At 36.3% G+C, this 21,424-nt stretch overlaps 2 protein-coding genes across 2 annotated transcripts in view; both read right to left on the bottom strand.

The window, feature by feature from the left end:
- Window positions 1-252: 252 nt before the first annotated feature.
- gpatch11 (G patch domain containing 11) lies at window positions 253-3,746 on the bottom strand. The gene is made up of 8 exons (XM_084390777.1): window positions 3,556-3,746; window positions 2,825-3,051; window positions 2,699-2,740; window positions 2,493-2,613; window positions 1,480-1,570; window positions 1,251-1,376; window positions 492-573; window positions 253-410 (listed from the first exon to the last, which is right to left on the bottom strand). The coding sequence occupies exons 1-8, from the start codon at window positions 3,603-3,605 to the stop codon at window positions 352-354; spliced, it is 798 nt and encodes a 265-aa protein (XP_084246903.1). The 5' UTR covers window positions 3,606-3,746; the 3' UTR covers window positions 253-351.
- A 1,366-nt stretch (window positions 3,747-5,112) lies between these two features.
- The window catches only part of mypn (myopalladin), a 29,956-nt gene continuing 13,644 nt past the window's right edge, over window positions 5,113-21,424 (bottom strand). Inside the window, exons 5-21 of the mRNA XM_084392050.1 lie at window positions 20,038-20,491; window positions 19,879-19,953; window positions 19,425-19,566; window positions 19,245-19,268; window positions 19,031-19,147; window positions 18,173-18,908; window positions 16,685-18,076; window positions 14,929-15,070; window positions 13,519-13,596; window positions 11,843-12,064; window positions 11,392-11,541; window positions 11,234-11,310; window positions 10,216-10,342; window positions 8,590-8,797; window positions 7,055-7,220; window positions 6,804-6,937; window positions 5,113-6,008 (exon numbers count right to left, since the gene is read on the bottom strand). Coding sequence (XP_084248176.1) covers window positions 5,845-6,008; window positions 6,804-6,937; window positions 7,055-7,220; window positions 8,590-8,797; window positions 10,216-10,342; window positions 11,234-11,310; window positions 11,392-11,541; window positions 11,843-12,064; window positions 13,519-13,596; window positions 14,929-15,070; window positions 16,685-18,076; window positions 18,173-18,908; window positions 19,031-19,147; window positions 19,245-19,268; window positions 19,425-19,566; window positions 19,879-19,953; window positions 20,038-20,491 — 4,408 coding nt within the window. The 3' untranslated portion in view covers window positions 5,113-5,844. The remainder of the gene's footprint in view (window positions 6,009-6,803; window positions 6,938-7,054; window positions 7,221-8,589; window positions 8,798-10,215; window positions 10,343-11,233; window positions 11,311-11,391; window positions 11,542-11,842; window positions 12,065-13,518; window positions 13,597-14,928; window positions 15,071-16,684; window positions 18,077-18,172; window positions 18,909-19,030; window positions 19,148-19,244; window positions 19,269-19,424; window positions 19,567-19,878; window positions 19,954-20,037; window positions 20,492-21,424) is intronic.

Genomic DNA, 21,424 nt, shown 5'->3' with positions numbered 1-21,424 from the left:
GGTAATATTCTATGGAAAATCTACATAGTAATTTATGCTTATGCATAAACTTAACTGTATTATGTGCTATATATTTTTGTGAACTTACTGTACTAAGTGTATTATACAAAACCTTTCTCTCCCACTCCACCCCACAATGCACTGGGTAATAGAAAGTAATGAAATTAATATATATATGCGAGCATAAATGTTTGTGATTGGTTAAGATTTAGTTCTTATCAGATCAGTAATTATACAAAACCAGACACACAATTATAATCAAAACATCAATGCAACATTTAATAAATGAAAAGTAAACATAAATATTAAACACAGCTATGCAAATAAAAGGAAGTGTTGTGGGTCGTTGCTCTAGTCGTCATGATCCGCTGCCGTGTCACCGGGACAGTTTGAGCTCAAATCCTCCTCATCTGTAGGGCGAGAACACTTCAGTGTTTTATTCATAATTTATGTATCAGCTCAAACAGATATTATACTGTAACACTTCTTACCGTTATACGCCGTCCCGCACCATATGCAGTAAAAATGGACTCCTCGCAAATATGAGGTGAGAAACTGTAGCTTGTCTAAAGGCTGGAAAAAAAGCCAAAAGCATGATGGGGCTTCAGAATAATAACATTTTGTGTCAAATTACTTTTTAAAATAATGTTTTTAGATCTTATTATCTAAATATATTACAAATGAATAAATAATAGTAATATATATATAAAAGAGCTGCCAAATCGATTAATCGCATCTAATACAAGTGTGTACATATATATATGTGTGTGTGTGTGTGTGTGTGTGTGTGTGTGTGTGTGTGTGTATATACATATATTATGTATATATTATATTATATATTTACAAACTTATGTTAGATGCAATTAATTGATTTGACAAGACTAAGATATATTATAATAATATTGAATATTAGCCATTTTAATCATAATTCTGTTTCATATAAATACATATATATACACACACGCATATATATATACATACACATTCATACATGCATATACACACATACACATTCATACATATACACACATGTATGTTTGCATGTGTGTGTATGTATATATGTAAATAAAAGGACAGCATGACAGACAAAAAATAAATAATCTCATTAAATGTTCAATATCTCTTTCATCAAGCTCAAACATTCAAGCCTGTTATCAGAGTTATTGTAAGATAAATTATAAAACACCCCCCCCCAAACTAGCTTATTAGCAATGAGAGCGCCATAAACACAGGTTTGAGGTGCAACTCACTGTTAGCTCCTCCTCTTCCTCCTCATCACTTCCCTCAGGTTTCGTTTCCTCTTCCTCCAGAAGCTCTTCCTCCTCGTCTTTCACTACTTCAGGCCAGTACCAGCTGTCTCTGGGAGCAGTGATGCCCTAGAAGAAGAATCGCAACAGCAGACGAGTCAATCACGAGTCTGAAATCCAGAGGAGCCTCAGTTCCTCAGATCCCTCAAGATCAAGTCTTTATCTGACTGACCTTCTGGCTGTCCAGCTGCTCGCAGGCCCGCTGGCTCTTCCACAGGTCGCCCTGCGTTTGACGCTCTTCTCTTTCGGTTCTCATACGCACTCTGTAATAAAGATGAGCAATACTGTCTGCTACTCAACCTCAAAGAGCATCAAAGCCTGACAGAGCCTGACAAATCTATTGTATTGAGCACTTTCTTTCTTTTTTAAAGAAAATCTCACATAAAAGTTTGCATATGTGCTTTTTGTTGAGTGTCATATTTGGTACATCAGACTTTTATGCTAATATAGTCTGATATAGTGAGAATATGGAGGAAAAACACCTCGGTTTTATTCAGAGGCTCAAACTGAGCAGAAATGTGTTATTTGTGGCAGATGCTGATATATATATGGACAAAAAGAAAGATGAAATTCTAATGCTTGTATTTAAATCAATGAGATCTTTGTAACAGCATTGCAAAACTTACATAAAATGCATATAAATATCAATATCTGCCAATTAACCCTTGGTTTCACAGACTAGGCTTAAGTCTAGACCCAGACTAAAATGCATGTTTGATCTGTTTTAACTTAAAGCAACTTCGTATCATATCTTAAAATATATCAGTGCCGTTGTTTTGTCTCAAGATTCACACCAGAAATGTTTTTATTTCTAAGGCACGTTAATAAAAGCTACTTAAATGTCCTAATTGTGCCCTAATCCTGGCTTAATCTAAGCCCTGTCTGTGAAACCAGGCCACTATATCTTAGTAAGATGATATTTAAATGCTTAGTTTTGTGATCAAAGCTGTAGTTTTAAAACATAAAATGCAATGCAATACAGTGATGACTGAGAGATGAACAAATAAACATTCCTCAAAAGCCTGATGATCATATTTTGATACTCATGATTTTTCTAAAGATGATCAAGTAAACAGAAGCTGCTTCAGTCCAGTAAGTGAAATATGACAAAGTTATTGCATTTACTTAATAAAATCTGTAAAAATTCCCAAACAAAAAGATTTGATATCATCTGCAGGTTTATACCTAAAATCCTCCAGTGATTTCTTTTCCATGTGTTGTTTCATTTGCACTTTTCTCCGGTAATTCTGAAGCTCCTCGTCTGCTTTTCTCTTCTTGAGTTCCTCCATTCCAATGCCGCCTCTGTCTGGAAACAGTGTGCAAACATCAGGGTTCCTGAACAATGTCTTAATGCATAATCAACGATACAAAAGCAGAATACACCCATCTACCTGTTTTGATGTTGAGAGGAACCGGCTCAACCCGTCCAGCACCTGCAGCACGAGAACACGCTGTTATGTACACAAAACTATATTACGTTTTGGGTAATTTTATGCAAGTCCCAATCAATCACTGACCCTGTTTTCCCAGGCCTTGTCCTGCTTTATATCCCATCTTCTGCAGTAACGCAAAGCCTTTATTTTGACTGCTTATGGAGCTTTGCAGCGCGGCCTCACGACTCTCTCGCTCCTGCTCTCTGAAGCTCTTCTGCCGGTTCTGTGTGTTCTTCTCTTTCTGCACTGCCTCCTTTCTCAAGGCGTCCTTCATTCGCTTCACCATCGGCACGCCAGGCCGAACATCTGAGCTGTACATGTGCAAGAGCATCAGAACAACACGTACGACACAATGAGGAGCTATTTGTGGAATGAAGAGGAATAATAGATGAATTTTAAACAAACATTTGTATTTATTTTCTGTATTGGCATACTTTACTGGTGTAATATGGGGTTTACACTCATTTCATGTTTAAAAAATTAATCATGCTATTCTTCAAAGAATACGTCAAATAATAAAACATGGCACTGCTGAAAAAACAGCAATTTTTAGCTGCCCATGGAGAAACCAGCTAAAAACTACTGAACACCAGCTTTTACCGTGTATTACCATGTTTATGTTTTAAATAGCAACGCTTCACCATCATTCATGGCTATTTTAAGTGTTTACACAGCAGATTTTCATGGAATAATGATCTAAGAAACTTACATTACATTTAAACTGGCATGTGAAGTGTTGACTGCGCGTGAATACAAACATCAAACTCACTCTGACAGTAACAGGGTATCATTTCAAAAACACGTTTTAAACTCACATTTTGTTCAGGAAAGCGTCAGACATGTAATCATCTTCGCCATCAGCCATTTGTGCGATTAATCAGCGATTGAAAGCAAATTATAATAACTGAAATAGAGATGAAATTCCGTGGATCACTGTTGTTGTTCCGTACAGTAAATGAGTCCGACTGGAACGCAGCAGAAAGTGTATTAGGTTCCTGTTTACACTGAGGTAAAAAAAACATTTACCCAATATTTTAATATAAATGTATACATGTATTTTTATTTTAAAGAAATATATCAAAGAAAATAAAGCAGGTTGGGATTTATTCACTGTTATGTTGACAGGAAGACCCTTAATATGAAATCCAATGTAATCCAATAATATCCGTGCAGCATTTTTATTATTTATTCAGTTCATATTATTATTGAGCAGCAGCAATTATTACTATTTATTATTAATATTATAAATTAATATTCTAACTATGCCAGTCTAAATAATATTTAATAAGTCAGTTATATTTTTAGCATTTTCTTTAGATTATTAAATGAGACCTATTTTTCTCAAGTCAAGTAACTTGATTAAAACAAGCGATCGGATCTGACAGCCTGCATTGTAGATCTCATCGGGACAGTGTTTTATCTATAATCCGACATTGGTTTGCACATTGGTACACAAATAATATGTATTAGTTATGGCTGAGCTCTTGCGATCACGTGTGCTGGTAGTTTACAACGCAACAAACTGAAGAAGAGACACACTTGTCTTTGTTTGAATAAATATAACTTTATTTTCAAGAAAAACAACTATTGTACATGTTCACAAATTAGGTATTTGCATTTATTTTTCCTAGTGATTGTATAACAATACATTTGATTAAAGGCTTTGTAAACTTCCACAACAATTTATAATATCTAATATATTTCTGATTCTGTCATATTGCAGAGAGTTACCTCAAGCGGCAGTGTTTATTCTTCAGGAACAATATTAAACATGGCAAAAGAAACTCTTTCCTTCCATGTGCAGCATAAGATCATTTAGGAAGACATTTCCCCCATTCTTCTGTAGTACTTTATGAGAACTGCAACAAATGTGATGAATTTCAGAAGTGCATCAGATCTATAGATATAGAAGTGTAGTTTTGTTTGATCTCTAAATCTGTCATCTTGCAGATATGACTCATGCTTGCTTTATTAAACTGAAATATGAAACTACAGCAGTAGTCAAAGAGTTGTGTTGAATAAAACCTGCAGAAGCTTTTACATTCACAGTTGGTAATGCAACAGACACACAGTCTAATAAAACGATTATTATTACATGATTTTATAGTATGTGTGATATGTAAGGCAGAACAGCCAAAAGATTACAACAAACTGACCAGAAGAAAATTTCATAACGCCTCAAATGGCAGAACATTTCATGATAATTAAAGGGGGAAAAAGTGTGCAAATAATGTTAAACGCAGTGAGAAAATCAGTGTTCATTCATGATATAGTTAAAGTGATACAAACGAGAGCAGAGAATCAGATCCGTGTTTGCTTTTAGACTGCCAAACTAACTACCAACAACTTGACACACACACACACACACACACACACACACACACACACACACACTCTCTCTCTCTCTCTCTCACACACACACACACACTCTCTCTCTCTCTCTCTCTCACACACACACACACACAGACACTCACTCACACTTCACACTCACTCACGCACACACACACACACGCACACACACACACACACACACACACACACACACACACACACACACACACACACACACACACACACACACACACACATTCTCACACACACTTACACAGACTCACACACAAACACACTCACTCACACACACTCACTCACACACAGACACTCACGCAGACTCACACACTCTCACACACATTCTCACAGACTCACAGACACTCACACACAAACACACTCACTCACACATACTCACACACAGGCACTCACACACTCTCACACACACTTACACAGACTCACAGACACTCACACACAAACACACTCACTCGCTCACACATACACACTCACACACAGACACTCACACACTCATACACACTCTCACACACACACACTTAGACTCACACACAAACACACTCACTCACACATACTCACACACACTCACACACACACACACACACTCACGTTGAGTTTCAGTATATTTGTGGAGACTCTATGGACAGTGTTTTTTATCCTGTATAAACTGCAGTATTGTTTGAAATATCTGCACATGATCATCATCATCATCATCATCATCATCATCATCATCATCATCATCATCATCATCATGGAGCGCACACCTACAGCTCGTCACTCTCCTGCGTCGGGGCCGATCGGGGGCCAGAGAACACGCCGGGGCCGCCGTCACTCATGGTAAACAGGCCGTGTCCCGTGAGAGCAGCGTAGCGACCGGAGCTGATCTGAGTCCTCTTCAGTGGAGGATGAACCGGCTGATGCCACTGAGCTGGAGAAACATTCACACAAGCTGAACATTATCTGTCGGTCACACAACAACAGCTTTTAAGCTTTTATGTGTATTTGGTGCTTTAACTGGTCACCATTTCTTTTAGGATTTGGTTTAATTTTTCACCTTTATTAATCAACTTTTTGCAGTTCACTTCAATAGTCCTATAGTGAGGAATTTATGAAAATACAAACATTGAATGTTGTGTCTCAATCAATATACGGTTATTAAAAAGCATGCATTATGATTATTAGAACATATATATCTTTTTTTTTAATTACTAGAAGTTTTAGATGAAGTAAAATGTAGTAGTTTTAAATTTAAATGATCAGGATGATTTCTTAAATTAGAAAAATAATGTTTAAATAGTTTTAGATGGCGAGTATTAATATAGCATGTTTCATTAAAATTATTTCTTAGAATAATTAGGAAAAACTATGTTTAAAATAGTTATTAATATAGCAGTTTAATTTATTAGAATAATTTCTTTAATTAGAAAAATTGTTTAAAATAGTTTTAGATGGAGTAATAATATGGTTTAATTTATAAGAATAATTTCTTAAATTAATCAGAGAAGTTAGGTTTAAAATAGTTTTAGATGGACTATTAATATAGTAATGTAATTTAGCTTTTCGTTAATGTATTTCTCATCAGATAACAAAGGTCCTGTACACTGTGCTTTAAATCATTGCAGGAGAATGTTAAAGTTGTAGCTTAAATACTTTATAGCTTTACTATTATTTTTTAACCTCACAAATTTACAGTACTGAAACATAAATAAATAAAAAGACTCACCATAAATGTCTAGTCTGGCTGTGCATGATATGATTCCAGCCTCGTTCTTCGCAGACACCATGTACCAGCCAGCATCTTCTTTTCTGGTCGGTTGAATTAGTAGACATACGTAACCTGTAGTGTCCTGATGCATGCTGGGATAGCAAAACACACGGAATATGACTGTCAAAAGATATGCTTTTTTACTCATTTACTGTATTATCTACTGCATTTAAGCTCTCACAAACATCATCAACTCCCATTGAACTCACCTAACCCTGTCCTTCGAGTGAGCGATCGTATCATTGTCTTTCTTCCAGTAAATGAATGGCTGAGGCATTCCCACAACTCTGCACTCCAGACGCACCGGAGCTCCCTCTGCGACGCCCGTGTTCTGCAGCTTTTCCACAAAATACGGAGCCTGCTTCATCTCTTTTTCTGCACATGTTTATTCGACAGGGAAAAGAGGATCAAATATTTGATCGGAGGGTTTTGAGATCAAGCATGTTCAAACTGGTTTGACTCTGTATTGCATGCAATTAAACTCAATCTTAACAATAATGATGGACCTACAACAAATCAGCCGTCATGTAGAAATCATTCTCTTACAGTCAGCTGTTTCAGATGTGTTTTATGGAAGCCTATTTCTACCACTTCAGGAAAAAAATCCTGCTTTGGTAAATCTTAATTATGTGATTAAAAAGTTAAAGAGTCGAAAATGAGATGAAAAGTCAGAATTATGACATACTAAGTAAATAGGAGATAAAAAGTTAGTATTATCATTTCGGCTGCCATAATTCTGACTTTTTATCTCATATTTATTGAGATAGTATGTCATAATTCTGTATTTTTATCATATTTATTGAGTTATTATGTTAAAATTCTGACTTTTTATGTCATATTTATTAAGTATGTCATAATTCTGTATTTTAATCATATTTATTGAGTTATTATGTTATAATTCTGACTTTTAATCTCAATTTTGACTCTCATAATTGACTTAGTAGGTCATAATTTCGGCTGCCATAATTCTAAATCAATTATGAGATTCAAAATTGACACAAAAAGTCCAAATTAAGATAAAAAAGTCCACAATTAGGACACATTAACTCATCATGAGATAAAAAGTCATTATGACAGTCAAAATGATGACATCATAAGTCAATTATGAAAGTCATAATTGAGAAAAAAAAGTCAGAATTATGCCATTCTAACTCAATAAATATGACATAAATCAGAATTATGACATACTAAATCAATAAATATGAGATAAAAAGTCAGAATTATGGCAGCCGAAATGATGACATACTAAAGTAAATTATGAGTCAAAATTGAGATAAAAAGTCAAATTATGACTGTCGAAATTATGACATCATAAATCAATTATGAGAACCAAAATTGACAAAGTCGAAATTGAGATAAAAAGTCACAATTATGACACTCATTATGAGATAAAAAAAAGTCATTAGGACAGTTGAAATTATTACATCATTGTCAAGTATTCGATAATTATAAGATAGTCAAAACTGACATGGCTGAAGTAAAAAAATTATTGACAAAAATTTACTTGATTATGTCAATTCCGACTTGTGTCATAATTATGACTTTTTATCTCATAATTGACTTAATATGCCATAATTTAAACTTTTTGTGTCCCAATCGTGACTTATCTCATAATGTTGACTTATGACATCCTAAGTCACAATTATGATTGACCAAAGGATGATACATGTTTCTTAAATGTCAGAAATGAGCATTAATAACACTTGAATGTTAAAGAGAGCATCAGAAAGCATGCGTCTCTCACCCACGACTTTGAGCTGGAGGCAGAACGAACTCTGTCCCGCTTTATTCGAGGCGATGCAGGTGTAGGTCCCGTCGTCAGCTTGAGTCAGAGGATCAATGACCAGAGAATGCATCCCGTTTTCTCGCACAAGCATTCGATGAGTTATGTCAGGATATATGGGCTTCCCGTTCAGAAGCCACATGATTTCAGGATGAGGTAATCCGCTCACCTACACATCAGAGAAGAGTTCAGACAACTCAATTTAAATAAGTCCAAACATGCAACATCAAGCTTTCAGCAATATGTTATTTTATCATTGTATTGGATACAAGACAAAGCTCCCAAAAAGTGTTTGGATAAGAGTCACTTTTGATGCATTTTGAAATTCAACAAAAATAATTTTAAATGGTTTTAAATGATACAACAATAGAATAGATACAACAAAAAGAAGTGCACCTGATCCTGTTGAATGCACACTTGTACTTTTTATTTAATTTATACGTTTATTTATATAGGTGCAAAAAAAACATGACCAGTCGAAACCTGGAAAATATGTATTGCACATCGAGAGACTAGCATAAGCTAACTTGTACTTGAAAAACTGTACTTGCAGATAATATAATATAAATTAAATAAAAGACCACTTTAAAGAGAGTACATGTTTCTCTACACTGTTCAGTAAAAAGTGTAATAATGACAAATGTGAGTCATAGAACATTGTAAATCATTGTTTTAATAATCTTTTGTTGTACTTTAAAGAAGTATACTTATTTTGATGTGTTGACTAACATATTAAAGCACATGTGAAGTACTTATAATTTAACTGTAGTGTGGCATTCAGTGTAACATTTCAAATTGTATGTACCAAATTGCAAACTTCATCATTCCACATATTTAATTACTAATATATTTAAATACATGACAGGAATTATATATAGTTTATCAGAATTCATTTATATATGTATTTATTAAATTATATATATATATATATATATATATATATATATATATATATATATATATATATATATATATATATTTATACTGTGTGTGTGTATATACATATATATATACACACACACACACAGTATATATTTAATAATATTTATTTATTTAATAATTGCTATTTTACCATAAATGCTTGTCTGTGCATTTGGTGGTAATCTTTGACCATATTTCAAAGACAATAGACGTAATTATAAAATTGCAATATGAAGATGTACTTAATGCTATTTTTGATCCAATTAAGTCTTCAGTTTAAATAACTGCATTTAAAATAAATTTAACCTATTAATACATTTTGATTTAATTGCAATTAACATGCAATTAAGTGTCTAAAAAACATTCCATTCAGTTCAAGTGTATATTTATTTAAAGTATATAATCTCCGCATTAAGTAAATGCTAAATTGTCCTGTAAATGAAGACCCTCAGTCCTGTGTAGCTCAGTGTGTGTGTGTGTGTGTGTGTGTGTGTGTGTGTGTGTGTGTGTGTGTGTGTGTGTGTGTGTGTTTGTGTGTGTTTAGTGGATGATGTGTTGAACTCCAGCTGTGGTTTCTCTGCTAGGACACCGAATGCAAAGATATTCAGAGATGTTCAGAGCTCAGATGTGTTCTGTGTTCACTGTAGGTGTAGTATCTGGCAGTACCTTGCAGTCTAACCGACAGAGCCGGCCCTCGTGGGCCAACATGTCTCCTGGAGCCTGCAGGAAGTGTGGACGAAAGAAGCGTTCTTGAGTCGGTTCTCCCTCCACTTCCTGTACACGCGCTCGGACTCTGTGGAAAAATGATGTGATGTCAGAAATATTATGCATGCAAGCAGTGTTGGGGAAAGTTACTTCGAAAAGTAATGCATTACAATATTGCGTTACTCCCTTAAAAAGTAACTAATTGCATTACTTAGTTACTTTTTAAGAAAAGTAAAGCATCACATTACTTTTGCTCACTTGGGCTGGGCTTGTTTTTTTAAAACTAAAAAGTTTTATTTTTGGACACATTTAAAGGCCCTTTCAGACCCAAATTTAAATAATAAGGCTAAAGGAAATGCAAATTCACGCATGTATAGTAGAGGACGAAGCTCAAACAATCCCTTCATCTGCTGTTATTCTGGATAACGCAAGAAAAAGTTTAACTCTTACTTCACCAATAACAACAAAAAATCTAAAGTCATTTTTGCTTATGGTTTAACTGAATCATCGAAGATCAGCAGCACGTACACTGGTCAATAAAATTAGATTATTAAATGCATAAAAATATTTGTTTTATTTAACATGTTTAAAATTATTGGAGGTTTGCGTATTATTCTGATTTTGCATTTTACAGTTTTTATTCATTTTGAGGAAAACTAAATCTGTTTTTGTGCAAGCGAGATTAGTAAATGCACGCACACATTTAGTCTAGAACGTTCTTACACACGTCCCTGAGTCTCTCAACATGAGGACAGGAGAGCTGTCAGTCAATGCATGTGGAAAAGTTACTTATTTGAAAGAGTAACTCAGATATTTTGTTGTAAATTTAAAAGTAATGCGTTACTTTACTAGTTGCTTGAAAAATGTAATCTGATTATGTAACTCAAGTTTACTTGTAATGAGTAACCCCAACACTGCATACAAGTCTATCAAACGTCAGCCTGGATATTAAGTTAATGAAAGCATTGATGCAACTCACCTCTGAGAGTGAACCAAGGGCCGGTTTCGCACGGGACCCGTTTGGACAATCAAATGACCAGAGCAGCTTATTCTACCCTGTGGACATGACAAGAGGCTTGGCTTTTATTTACACTATAATCCAGTGGAATTTCTTACGGTTGTCTTTGCTGCCGTTACCTGTGGATTTGCTGCCATGACTGTATAGTTGCCGTCATCGTCGCTTGTAGCGGCTTCTATGTGTAACGAACACGTCCCATCACCCTCTCTGATTTTCCTGTAGTGCTCGTTCTTCTTCAAAATCTGCTTTCCATCCTTAAACCAGTAAACCTGTGGGAAGAGTACAAAATAAAAGTCCATCAACATGCAGTTTGAAGACAGAACTGAAACATATACATACATATTCATTCATTTATTCTAAATAAATTAAGTTTTATTCAACAAGAAAATTAAATTGATTAAAAAATGACAGTGAAGACATTTATAAAATTACAAAGTATTTCTATTTCAAATCCTTGGTGAGCAGAAGAGACTTTTCACAAACATTTTAATGATGAAATTGTGCATGCATTATTTTCTGTGCATGCATTACAATAACATCCCAGAATCCCTCAGTCTGTCAATCGATCACCTTAGGAATCGGAATCCCAACGACTTTACAGGTAAATGTGACGGGAACCCCTTCCACAGCCCTCAAGTGCTTCAGTTTCTTGTCGAAAATGGGCGCGATGCATCTTCCAGTGGGAATTTCATCATGCTGAACCTCATCATCCGACTCTTCCACTGGAGTTCTTTCCAAACGAAACTCGATCTCACTCATTAGCCGCTGCTCAAAGCTCGACACCTTGTATTCCTACAAAACACATAATTACGAATGAACTAATTATCTTATCTGGTCATAAACATGTCCCGTTTATGTTTTCATACATCTAAATGAACAAAGCTTTGGAAACATTATCCACAGTGGCTAACTGAATGTTAACGTTTTCTTAAAAATGTCTAGAAACACAATAAACAATCAAGATATATCTAATAAATGACGATGCTGATCAGTGGGTCAGGTCACCAGATCAAATCAGTGACACATTTTACAATATTCAAACTGATTACAATAATAACATAACATCATAATATATAGATTGAGGTCTTAAAAGCAAACTAGCCCTCAAAACGTCATGTTAAAGAGAGTCATATAAAACTAAATTTAGGACTGTTTTCATGCAAAAAACATTCCCAAAGTATGATATGAACCCTACAATATTCCTTCCCATTTAGTACCTATTGGTATATCAAGTTGCCCGAACAGCCCGTCTGTCTTGATAAAAACTGGGCGACCGCCAACATCTCTAATGCAGTCACCTCTATTTATAATCCAGAACGGGCCTGTTCATTCCTATCTCTGTCTAGTCTCTCAAGCACTCATGTTTACTCACACACACCGCTTGCATTCACACAGACACTGTGTTTGAGATGAAAAACAACAGCCTGTACTGGAAATGGCTGAATGTAATGCTCATGTCATTATTGCTTCTGTTTGAGAAATCCATTGAACACCGATATTAATATTCTCATTTAGTTAGTACGTATAACATGTAGCATTTAATTATATATAAATGCATATATATATATATATATATATATATATATATATATATATGTATAGTTTCTCATGCATAATCTTTTATGACAGAATTCTAGTTAGAGTATTAGTTACGATTAGGGCTGTGAAACGATTAATCGCATCCAAAATAAAAGTTTGTGTTTACATAATATATGTGTGTGTACTGTGTGTATAATTATTTTGTATATATAATTACACACACATGCATGTATTTAAGAAATATTTCTATGTATATAGAATATAAATATTTTATATATAAATAAAAGTTTTCTTTAAATATATACATGCATGTGTGTGTATTTATATATACAAAATAATTATGCACACAGTACACACACATATATATTTTGTAAACAAACTTTTATTTTGGATGCGATTAATTGCGATTAATTGTTTCACAGCCCTAGTTACGATTTACAGTGACACTGCTATATATTTTTATCATTCGTTAAACTGAGGTTTTAATGTTAAAGCTTGCAGATTTGCAAATCATTTTGGCCTTTAAAATATTTAAACGTTCTGCATCTTCCTCTAAAATGAGTTATTATGCATGCAGCTCCATTAGTGGAAAAAGCTACCGCTTTATAATAACTCAGAAAGATTTGTTTCATGTTTTCATTCAAATTGATGATTAAAAAGGCAATACAGAACAAAGCACTGCTTGCAAAGGAGAAGATTCCTTGTACCTCGTCATAGTTAACGACAGTTGCAGTGGGAATGTTTGGTCCGAGCGATCGGCTCACTTCCCCCACATAACTCGGCTTCTATGGAGGACAGGATGAATGACGGTGATGTAAACACAGAGACTAGTCACACATCAAGACAATGTGTGTTTTAGTGTTACTCTGACAGTGTTAATATGGTGCATGATGCGGACGCATGTTTGACACATGAAATGTTTTAGCATGTGAAAAGGGTGATTCTTACAGTAAATGGGAAGGTCTTCGCTGATGCATATATATATATATATATATATATATATATATATATATATATATACAGGTGAAACTAGAAAAATTTGAATATCGTGCAAAAGTTCATGTATTTCAGTAATTCAACTTAAAAGGTGAAACTAATATATTATATAGACTCATTACATGCAAAGTGAGATATTTCAAGCCTTTATTTGTTATAATTTTGATTATTGCTTTCAGCTTATGAAAAGTTTCAAAATTCCAGAAATTTTGAATTTAGAGTTTGCATAAGCTGTAAGCCATAATCATCAAAATTATAACAAATAAAGGCTTGAAATATCTCACTTTGCATGTAATGAGTCTATATAATATATTAGTTTCACCTTTTAAGTTGAATTACTGAAATACATGAACTTTTGCACGATATTCAATTTTTCTAGTTTCACCTGTATATATATATATACATACATATACACACATACTGTATATCCAAATTAATATATGGAGATTTAAAGACCACAAACAGAAATTAGGTTTTCATTAATAAGGGACAGATAGCAATACTTTAAAATTGAAAGTATTCGATTTCTAAAAGTCCTCAAATCATGTATATTTGCACTTAAAATCAGCATGAAACACTCGCACATCAAACAACCGGAAGTGTTTCTATGTGAAACAGCATTTCCAATTCATGTTGATATTAAACAACTTTTAACTTTAAGTCCTAAATAATTTTTTTTAAAGACCTTTATAGAACAACTAAATATTTACAGTATTTCAGTCTCTCTCTCTCTCTCTATAGCTGCACAAGAGAGAGAAAATTAGCATGTTTTTGCTAGTATAATTAAGAAGTGCTAGCTATTTTGACATGAAGGGTAGCAAAGATTTATTTGAGAGTAGAGACTGATCTAACTGTGGTACTTGTAATATAGTATAATTATGCCATGTTATCTATGAGGATATTTTTCTTCCTTATTCCGTCTCCACCGTCTCTAAGCCCACACAAACACTATTACATACAAACCAAGATTATAAATGTGTGTCACATAAAGAAACTCATCATAACTCAATCTAAACTAAAGCAGATGAGCAACCCTGAGTCTGTCAACCCTGTAAAAGGCATTGCCTACTATTTCTACTATACACTAGTCAAACAATTGTAATATTTATGACACGTTGTACCTGTTGTCCAAAATGAAGTGGTTCATCTTTAAATCGCAACTTCTTCTCAATATCTTGTAAGAGTGTTTCCCTGCTTTCACGGAGGTCACTATCGGACATGAGTCTGGAAACTCTTTGATTCTTCTTCAGTGAACTTTGAGGCCTGGACATGGAGTAACACAACGAGACTGAGGTAAGAAACACAAGAAGATACAGCAAACCCTAACCATAACCTGCCCTTAAAATCACAGGGAAAAGGTTTATTAAAAAGGTTAACTTTAACCCTTAAATCTCACTGGCTGATTGGAGTGAATTACTTGGGTAAATCACATTAAAGGAACAGTTCTCCCAAAAACGAAAACTCCCCATTGACTGTCTTTCTTCAATGAAACACAATAAGGGGAATTTTTGAAGAATATTGTGGACTGAGTGGTCTCTCTTTTCAATATAGTGAAAATGAAAGGGTGCTGAGGGCTTGTTAAGCTCAAAAATGACATAAAACAAACATAAAAGTATGGAACCTTGACATGCACTCTTCTCTGAACTTTTGTGAAAGTTTATAAGAGAAACAGTTATGAACAAATCAGTTATGAGTCAAATCTTTTCAATGAATCAGTTGATTCAGTTCATTTGTTCACAGATCTGCTTCTTGATTTAAACTTACTGACTTACTGATCTAGTCACAGCAATTAACAGGCAACTGGAGTGCTATCTATAGATTAGGTTTCAAAAGATTATGGAATATAATACACTTTTATAATAGTTTTGTGGTGCTTTTTCGTCCTTTCTGAAGATCGAGAGCATCAGTTCTCAACTCACTTTCATGCCAGGATATTCTACAAAAATAAATCCACCTTTTGTTGCACAGAACACAGAAATTCAAATGGGTTTCAAGGACGAGTAAATGTAAATGGACGAGTAAACAATTAACATTTGTACGTGAACTATCCCTTTAAGAGAAAGTGTGATCTTTAAACCATATTATGATATTTTAACTCTTTCCCTGCCTGCATTTTTTATTTAAGTTGCCAGCCGCTGCCAGCATTTTTGATCATTTTCACAATATTTGTCAAAATGTATTATGCAATATATCAAAAGAAAGAGCAGACCTCTGCTTTTAAACAAAAAAAGATGGTTTTATTCTTGCTTAATGCATTTTTTTTTATCAACACTTGGGAAGTTTCATAAAAAAGCAACATTTTGAGCAAAAAAACTGAGAAAAACGCATTTTTGTTAAAGACTACACCCGGATCGGATCCAGAACGATGATTAAAACACAGATGGAGTGGATCGAGTCCATCAACACTTTCAAAGCTTCACAGTCCTGTAGCTCGTCCTGGGTCGACATTTCATTCTGTAACATTAGGCAGTTTTGATTTAAATGCCGTTTAATGTACACCTGCTTACATATGCTATTGCTTGGTTCTGCTTCTTCTTTGCCTGTGTTTTGATCAGGAGATTCAGTGACATTTTAATTCCTTTAAATGAAATGATTCCTTTAAATGAAATTAATCTCCCGATCAAAACACAGACGAAGCAGCAGAAACAAGCAATAGCATATGTAAGCAGATGCATAATATGTAAAATTATGAAATCATCAACAATAAAGAGCATATAAATCAAAATTGCCTAATGTTACAGAATGAAATGCCGACTGAAATACTCTTTTAGTAGATGTGTAATAGCACCCCCTACTGCTTAACGGTGAAAACACAGAAAGCCAGACATTTCTGTCAATGGCAGGGAAATAGTTAATGTTGTGTTGGAGTTTGCTTACCCAAGTGGGGCCCTTTTAGGCAGGCCCATTGCATTGGTCGGAGGAGATGTTGGCAGCGAAGGAAGGACAGAACTAAGGAACGCCACTGGATTCTGGATGGGGCTGGGGCTGGAGCTGCTAGACGTTGGTGAAGAAGCTTGTGGTGGAGAATGAGTTCGAAAAGAAAACACTGAATTCACCAGGCCAGGAGGCAACAGAGGCGGCGAGGACACATATGGGGGGCTTCTCGGAGACTCCAGAACTCTTGTTGGGAACTTTCTTGGGGACGGAGCAAACTGGTTGACGGGCGACGTGATCTCCCGCGTCGACTTGGGTAATATCTGAGCAGCTAATTCGTGTAGCATTGGAACAGGAGACTGAGATGGAGAAAGACTGATAGGAGAGAGCGTCTGAGCTGCGATGAACTCCTTTGGCCTGGTGTAGCTGAAGCTCTGGGCGGAGATCGGAAAAATCCCGGGAAGTGGAGGCTGGGGGGTGTTGTTCAGTTGAGGTGGAGACATTGGACTCGGGATGGGCACAGGTGGATTTCTCACCAGATGCGGTGAGGTGATGATACTCAGGGCTGGATAGGACACATTTTGAGAACGTGTGTCTTGTGGAGCCATGCTGGGATGAGTAATTGAGGTGGTGTTTAACTTTGGTGCAGTGTTGTTCACCACTGCTGCATTAGGGGTCATCAATGCTTGTGTTTTGGGAACACACATGTCACTATTGGGAAAAGAGTTCATCTGGAAGGTTGGATTCATGTTCATTTGTGATATATGACTGGAAGGAGTAATGGGTGGCTTATTGGTCACGTAGTTAGGGTTTGGTTGGATGGATGGAGCCATGATAATTTGAGGAAAAGGCATTGAATGTCCCACATTTGATTGAGGCATAGGGATGTTGGGAGCTCCAGTTGGGATTATTGGTATCACACTTGGCATAGGAGCCACATTGGGTGAGACAGGCACCGCATTTGTTTGGAGTATTAAGGTAGAAGGAACCATATTTGGTGGAACAGTATTTAACAAAGTAGTGGGAACCAGATTTTGTTGAGGGGTTGAAGGGTGGGTGTGTAAGGTTGTGGCTGATGGAGTAAGTTGAGGCAAGGGCATGGAATTGGTTAAAGGCATGCTCAATTGGGATACAGGAGCAGCTTTTAATATGGGAGTAGGCAGTGCAGGTGCTGCAGGGATGGATGCAGGGATCAGCTGTGTAACTGGACCAGAGGGAATAACGAGAGGTAGTCGGAGTGGAGATGGCACTGGATTTGCAGAAGGAGTTGGCTTGACAGGTGGTGGCTCACAATTTGTCCCATCTAAATGTGGTAACTCTTGGCTTGGGGAGACGTTATCCTGCAGCTGTTCCAAAAGCACCTGATTGTGGAGGATCTGAAGCTGCACTGGGTCTCTAAGATAAGAGAAAAGAAGGAGAAAACAAATGCATTGAATCTAGTTCAGAAGGTCCTAAAATGTTGTCTTGCAACATTCTGAAGTTGGTACTTACAATTTTGGTTTAGCCAACACCGGTGGGGGTTCTTTGGATGACATTTCTTTCTCTTCTTCTTCTTCATCCTCCGGGAGTTTAAAGGTTACGCGGAGACCTGCTCGAGAAGTAGAGCGGGGTTCATTGTGATTCCCTAACACACCCTCGGGTCTTGTCTTGAGGCAAGAAGTTGGGGGATCCGGTAGGGGTTTAACAGGTGGTTGATCTTGAACAGAAGATTTTGAACCATTTGGTGATGGTTCAACCCAGGCATCCAAGTCCAGAGTGATGCCAGAGGCTAATCCGTTGGATGGACTTTGGTTCACTTCTGTGGAAGGCTTAAAACCAGACCCTCCTGAATCGAAGTGTGTAGTGCTAGAGTTGACAGACTTATGGTTCGAATCAGAGTTCAGTGAAGAAGCATTGAAGCTGAGTGGGTCTAGCTGAGGTAAACTACTCCTGAAAGTATCTGAGCTGTATTTTCCAATGCTGAGAGGGTTTAGACTAGGCAGGCTAGTACTGAGCTCATGGCGAAACGTACTAGGGTTTAGGGAGTCCAGAGGGTCTGACTGCTTAAAGCCAGAGCTTAAAGGGTCGAGACAAATCATACTTGAGTGAACCTTGTTGTTTACCAGAGGAACATCTGGCTTGCGCTTCAAAGTTGTTGATATCAGGTCTGTTGCTTGAACCTTTGGTGGGGAGGATTCCACGGTTAAAGTGCTTGTTTTTGTGGGTTTGGTGTTGTTATTATTGTGTCCTATTTATGCAGACAAAAAATATTTTTCAGAATTAGACGTGAGATGTAAGCCGTTTTTTAAGCAGTCTAAGCAGTTTTACGTTGGAAAAACTGACCCAATAATCAATTCCACACAAATTTACCTTTCACTCTCAACACAGCGATACTGGAAACTGTGCCATATTTATTGCTGGCTGTGCAAGTAAATGTTCCAGAATCCTCTGGAAAGACCTCCGCAATAACCAACGTACATATCTCCTCTGAAGTCCACACCAAATAGAGAAATGGTAGACTGTTAGGTGGTTAGTGCCATGAAATAATTATCTTGACAAAGCAGCTGTAATCATAGCCACCTACCAGATTCAGCCATAGATCTTGGTTCTGGATGAAAAAAAAGCAGAATGTGTGGATTATCAGAAGCCAATTGTAAGTAGAACAATTCATGCACTGAGAGATTTTCTTTTACAAGAGACAAAGATTTTCGAGGATAGGTCCAACCACATAATCTTAATGTATGCATACTAAAATTAGACATACTCTTCTGGAGGATCCTGAAGTCTGGAGAATCTTCAATAAGTGTTCCCTCTCTGTACCAGTCCACTTTGGGGGAGGGAATGCCTTTTACTCGGCACTCCAGCACTACCAGCTGACTCTCCAGAGCCAGGACATCCTGAAGGTTCTGCACCAAAATAGACAATGGTGTTCAATGACACTGGAATGGAAAGCATGTAAAAACTACATTTTTATATATTCTGAAAATAATGTTAGAGGTGTTCACTAATGCAAAACTACCACAATGACTGCTACTGCATTTTAATTGGTGTTCTGCGGGGTTACAAGGGCATTGCTAGTCAAACGAGGTCACCACTAAGTTTCTATTATATTTCTAGAAATGGCTTGCATTGGACTGTTTCATTGTCTGACATGCAACAATCCTAAGTCCTAAGTCATAACAAGGTTAGAAATAAAATAAGAGTTGTGTTTGCTCTACCTTTGTAAAAACAGGAGCTGCCATTATTGGCCTTACATCGAAGTTTTGAAGATAACTACTGCTGCCATTTAGATTCTGAAAAAGATCATGTATAATGTAAGAGAAACACATGCATAAGTGGGTATAATCAAAACTGTAGATTTGCTGTGTTTTTCGTACCTCAGGAATGCTCTGTTGAGACGTTAACAGTATATCAGAGATATTTTGGCTTGATTGAAGTGATGGTGGTGTTATGGTGAGGGTTGGAGAAAGTGGAGTTGGTTCCACCTCAGATATTGGCACTAGTGGTTCTAGAACAGGTATGGTTTGTTCTAGTACAGGTACGGTTGGGTCTAGTACAGGTATGGCTTGTTCTACTACAGGTACAATTGGTTCTAGTACAGGTATGGTTTGTTCTAGTACAGGTATTTCAGTGCTGACGACCTTGGTACTCAGAAGTTCTGTATCTTCTTCTTCAGATGGAAAGTCAGCGGTCAGTTGCACTGCTCTTGCGTCTGAAGGTTGTGCTGGCTCAGCGCAGGTGGTTGTTACAGTAGGAGTTGTGTCTTCAGCAGATGTGCTGGACTCAACCGAGATCTCAGCAGGCTTGGGCTGAGGAGATCTATTATGAAGTCTGAAAAAAAGTATGTTCATGTGTTTTCAAACAGGTCCCTTGGGGTCCATGAAGGCAGTGGAAGGAGTCCAGACAGTGGTGTAGTCTAGTTTTTTTAGTGAGTATACTGTGTTAGAAAACTTTTTTTTTAAACCAACAAAAAATCATTACAATTGAACATTTTCGTACTGAGAAACTGCTGGTAAAAGATATATATATAATAATAATAATAATTTTATATATCTTTCTTATTCCTTCCTTATAACTCAAGAAAGAAATAAGGTACAATGAAGTTTCCCTACATGTGAGCTGCATCTGGATCAAATTTTGTGGTGATAGCATAAAGTAATCAAAAGAAACAGCATTTGGAACCAATCTAGCCTTTTTGTTTAGCCCTTGAGGGTATGGGCTATTTGGGTATGGGTATTTTTAAAACTGTTCCTCCCTGAGTAATATCTCATGATCGACGCAATGGATTATGTTGATTTTAGACTAATTTAAATCGAGAGCACCCATTGTAAGTAATGATGTGCTATTTTCCATGATCTGTGCATGTTTCATGAACTTACAAGTGAAAACGCCACGTGAAAGCTACATTTGTTTTTAGTTAGCACCTGTGGAGTGTGTCGTAACTCCATGAGGAATATTCTCGTGATTGATGCAATGGATTATGTTGATTTTGGACTCATTTTAATAGTGAGATCTGTTATAACCTATGATGTGCCATTTTCCACGATCGGAGCATGTTTCATGAAGTTACGAGCGAAAACGTGAGCGCTGAAAATGTCAAACTTCCGCCGAGAATGACCGCCAAGCAACTGTGTTGTTGTACCTAAGTGACGTAAGATCCAGGTCAAAGGTCATGGAAGCCCAAATGATTCAAAAGTCAGTGCTTCGCAACACAGATGGGGTGAAAAGTGTGAAAAGTGTGAAAGTTCGTCACAAACGATGATG

Source organism: Rutilus rutilus, assembly GCF_951802725.1.
Source record: "Rutilus rutilus genome assembly, chromosome: 20".
Lineage (NCBI taxonomy): Eukaryota > Metazoa > Chordata > Actinopteri > Cypriniformes > Leuciscidae > Rutilus > Rutilus rutilus.
The sequence above is the reverse complement of the archived record's forward strand: the minus strand, read 5'-3'. Positions and strand labels throughout refer to the sequence as shown.

Bases quoted from the DNA above. Each gene is read 5' to 3' on its own strand.
- gpatch11 (XM_084390777.1), bottom strand. From the start codon at position 3,605: ATGGCTGATGGCGAAGATGATTACATGTCTGACGCTTTCCTGAACAAA. The intron at 2,741-2,824 runs GTCAGTGATTGA...CTCGTGCTGCAG, and splicing joins ACAAGGCCTGGGAAAACAGG to GTGCTGGACGGGTTGAGCCG. The intron at 1,377-1,479 runs GTCAGTCAGATA...TTCTTCTTCTAG, and splicing joins AGCAGCTGGACAGCCAGAAG to GGCATCACTGCTCCCAGAGA.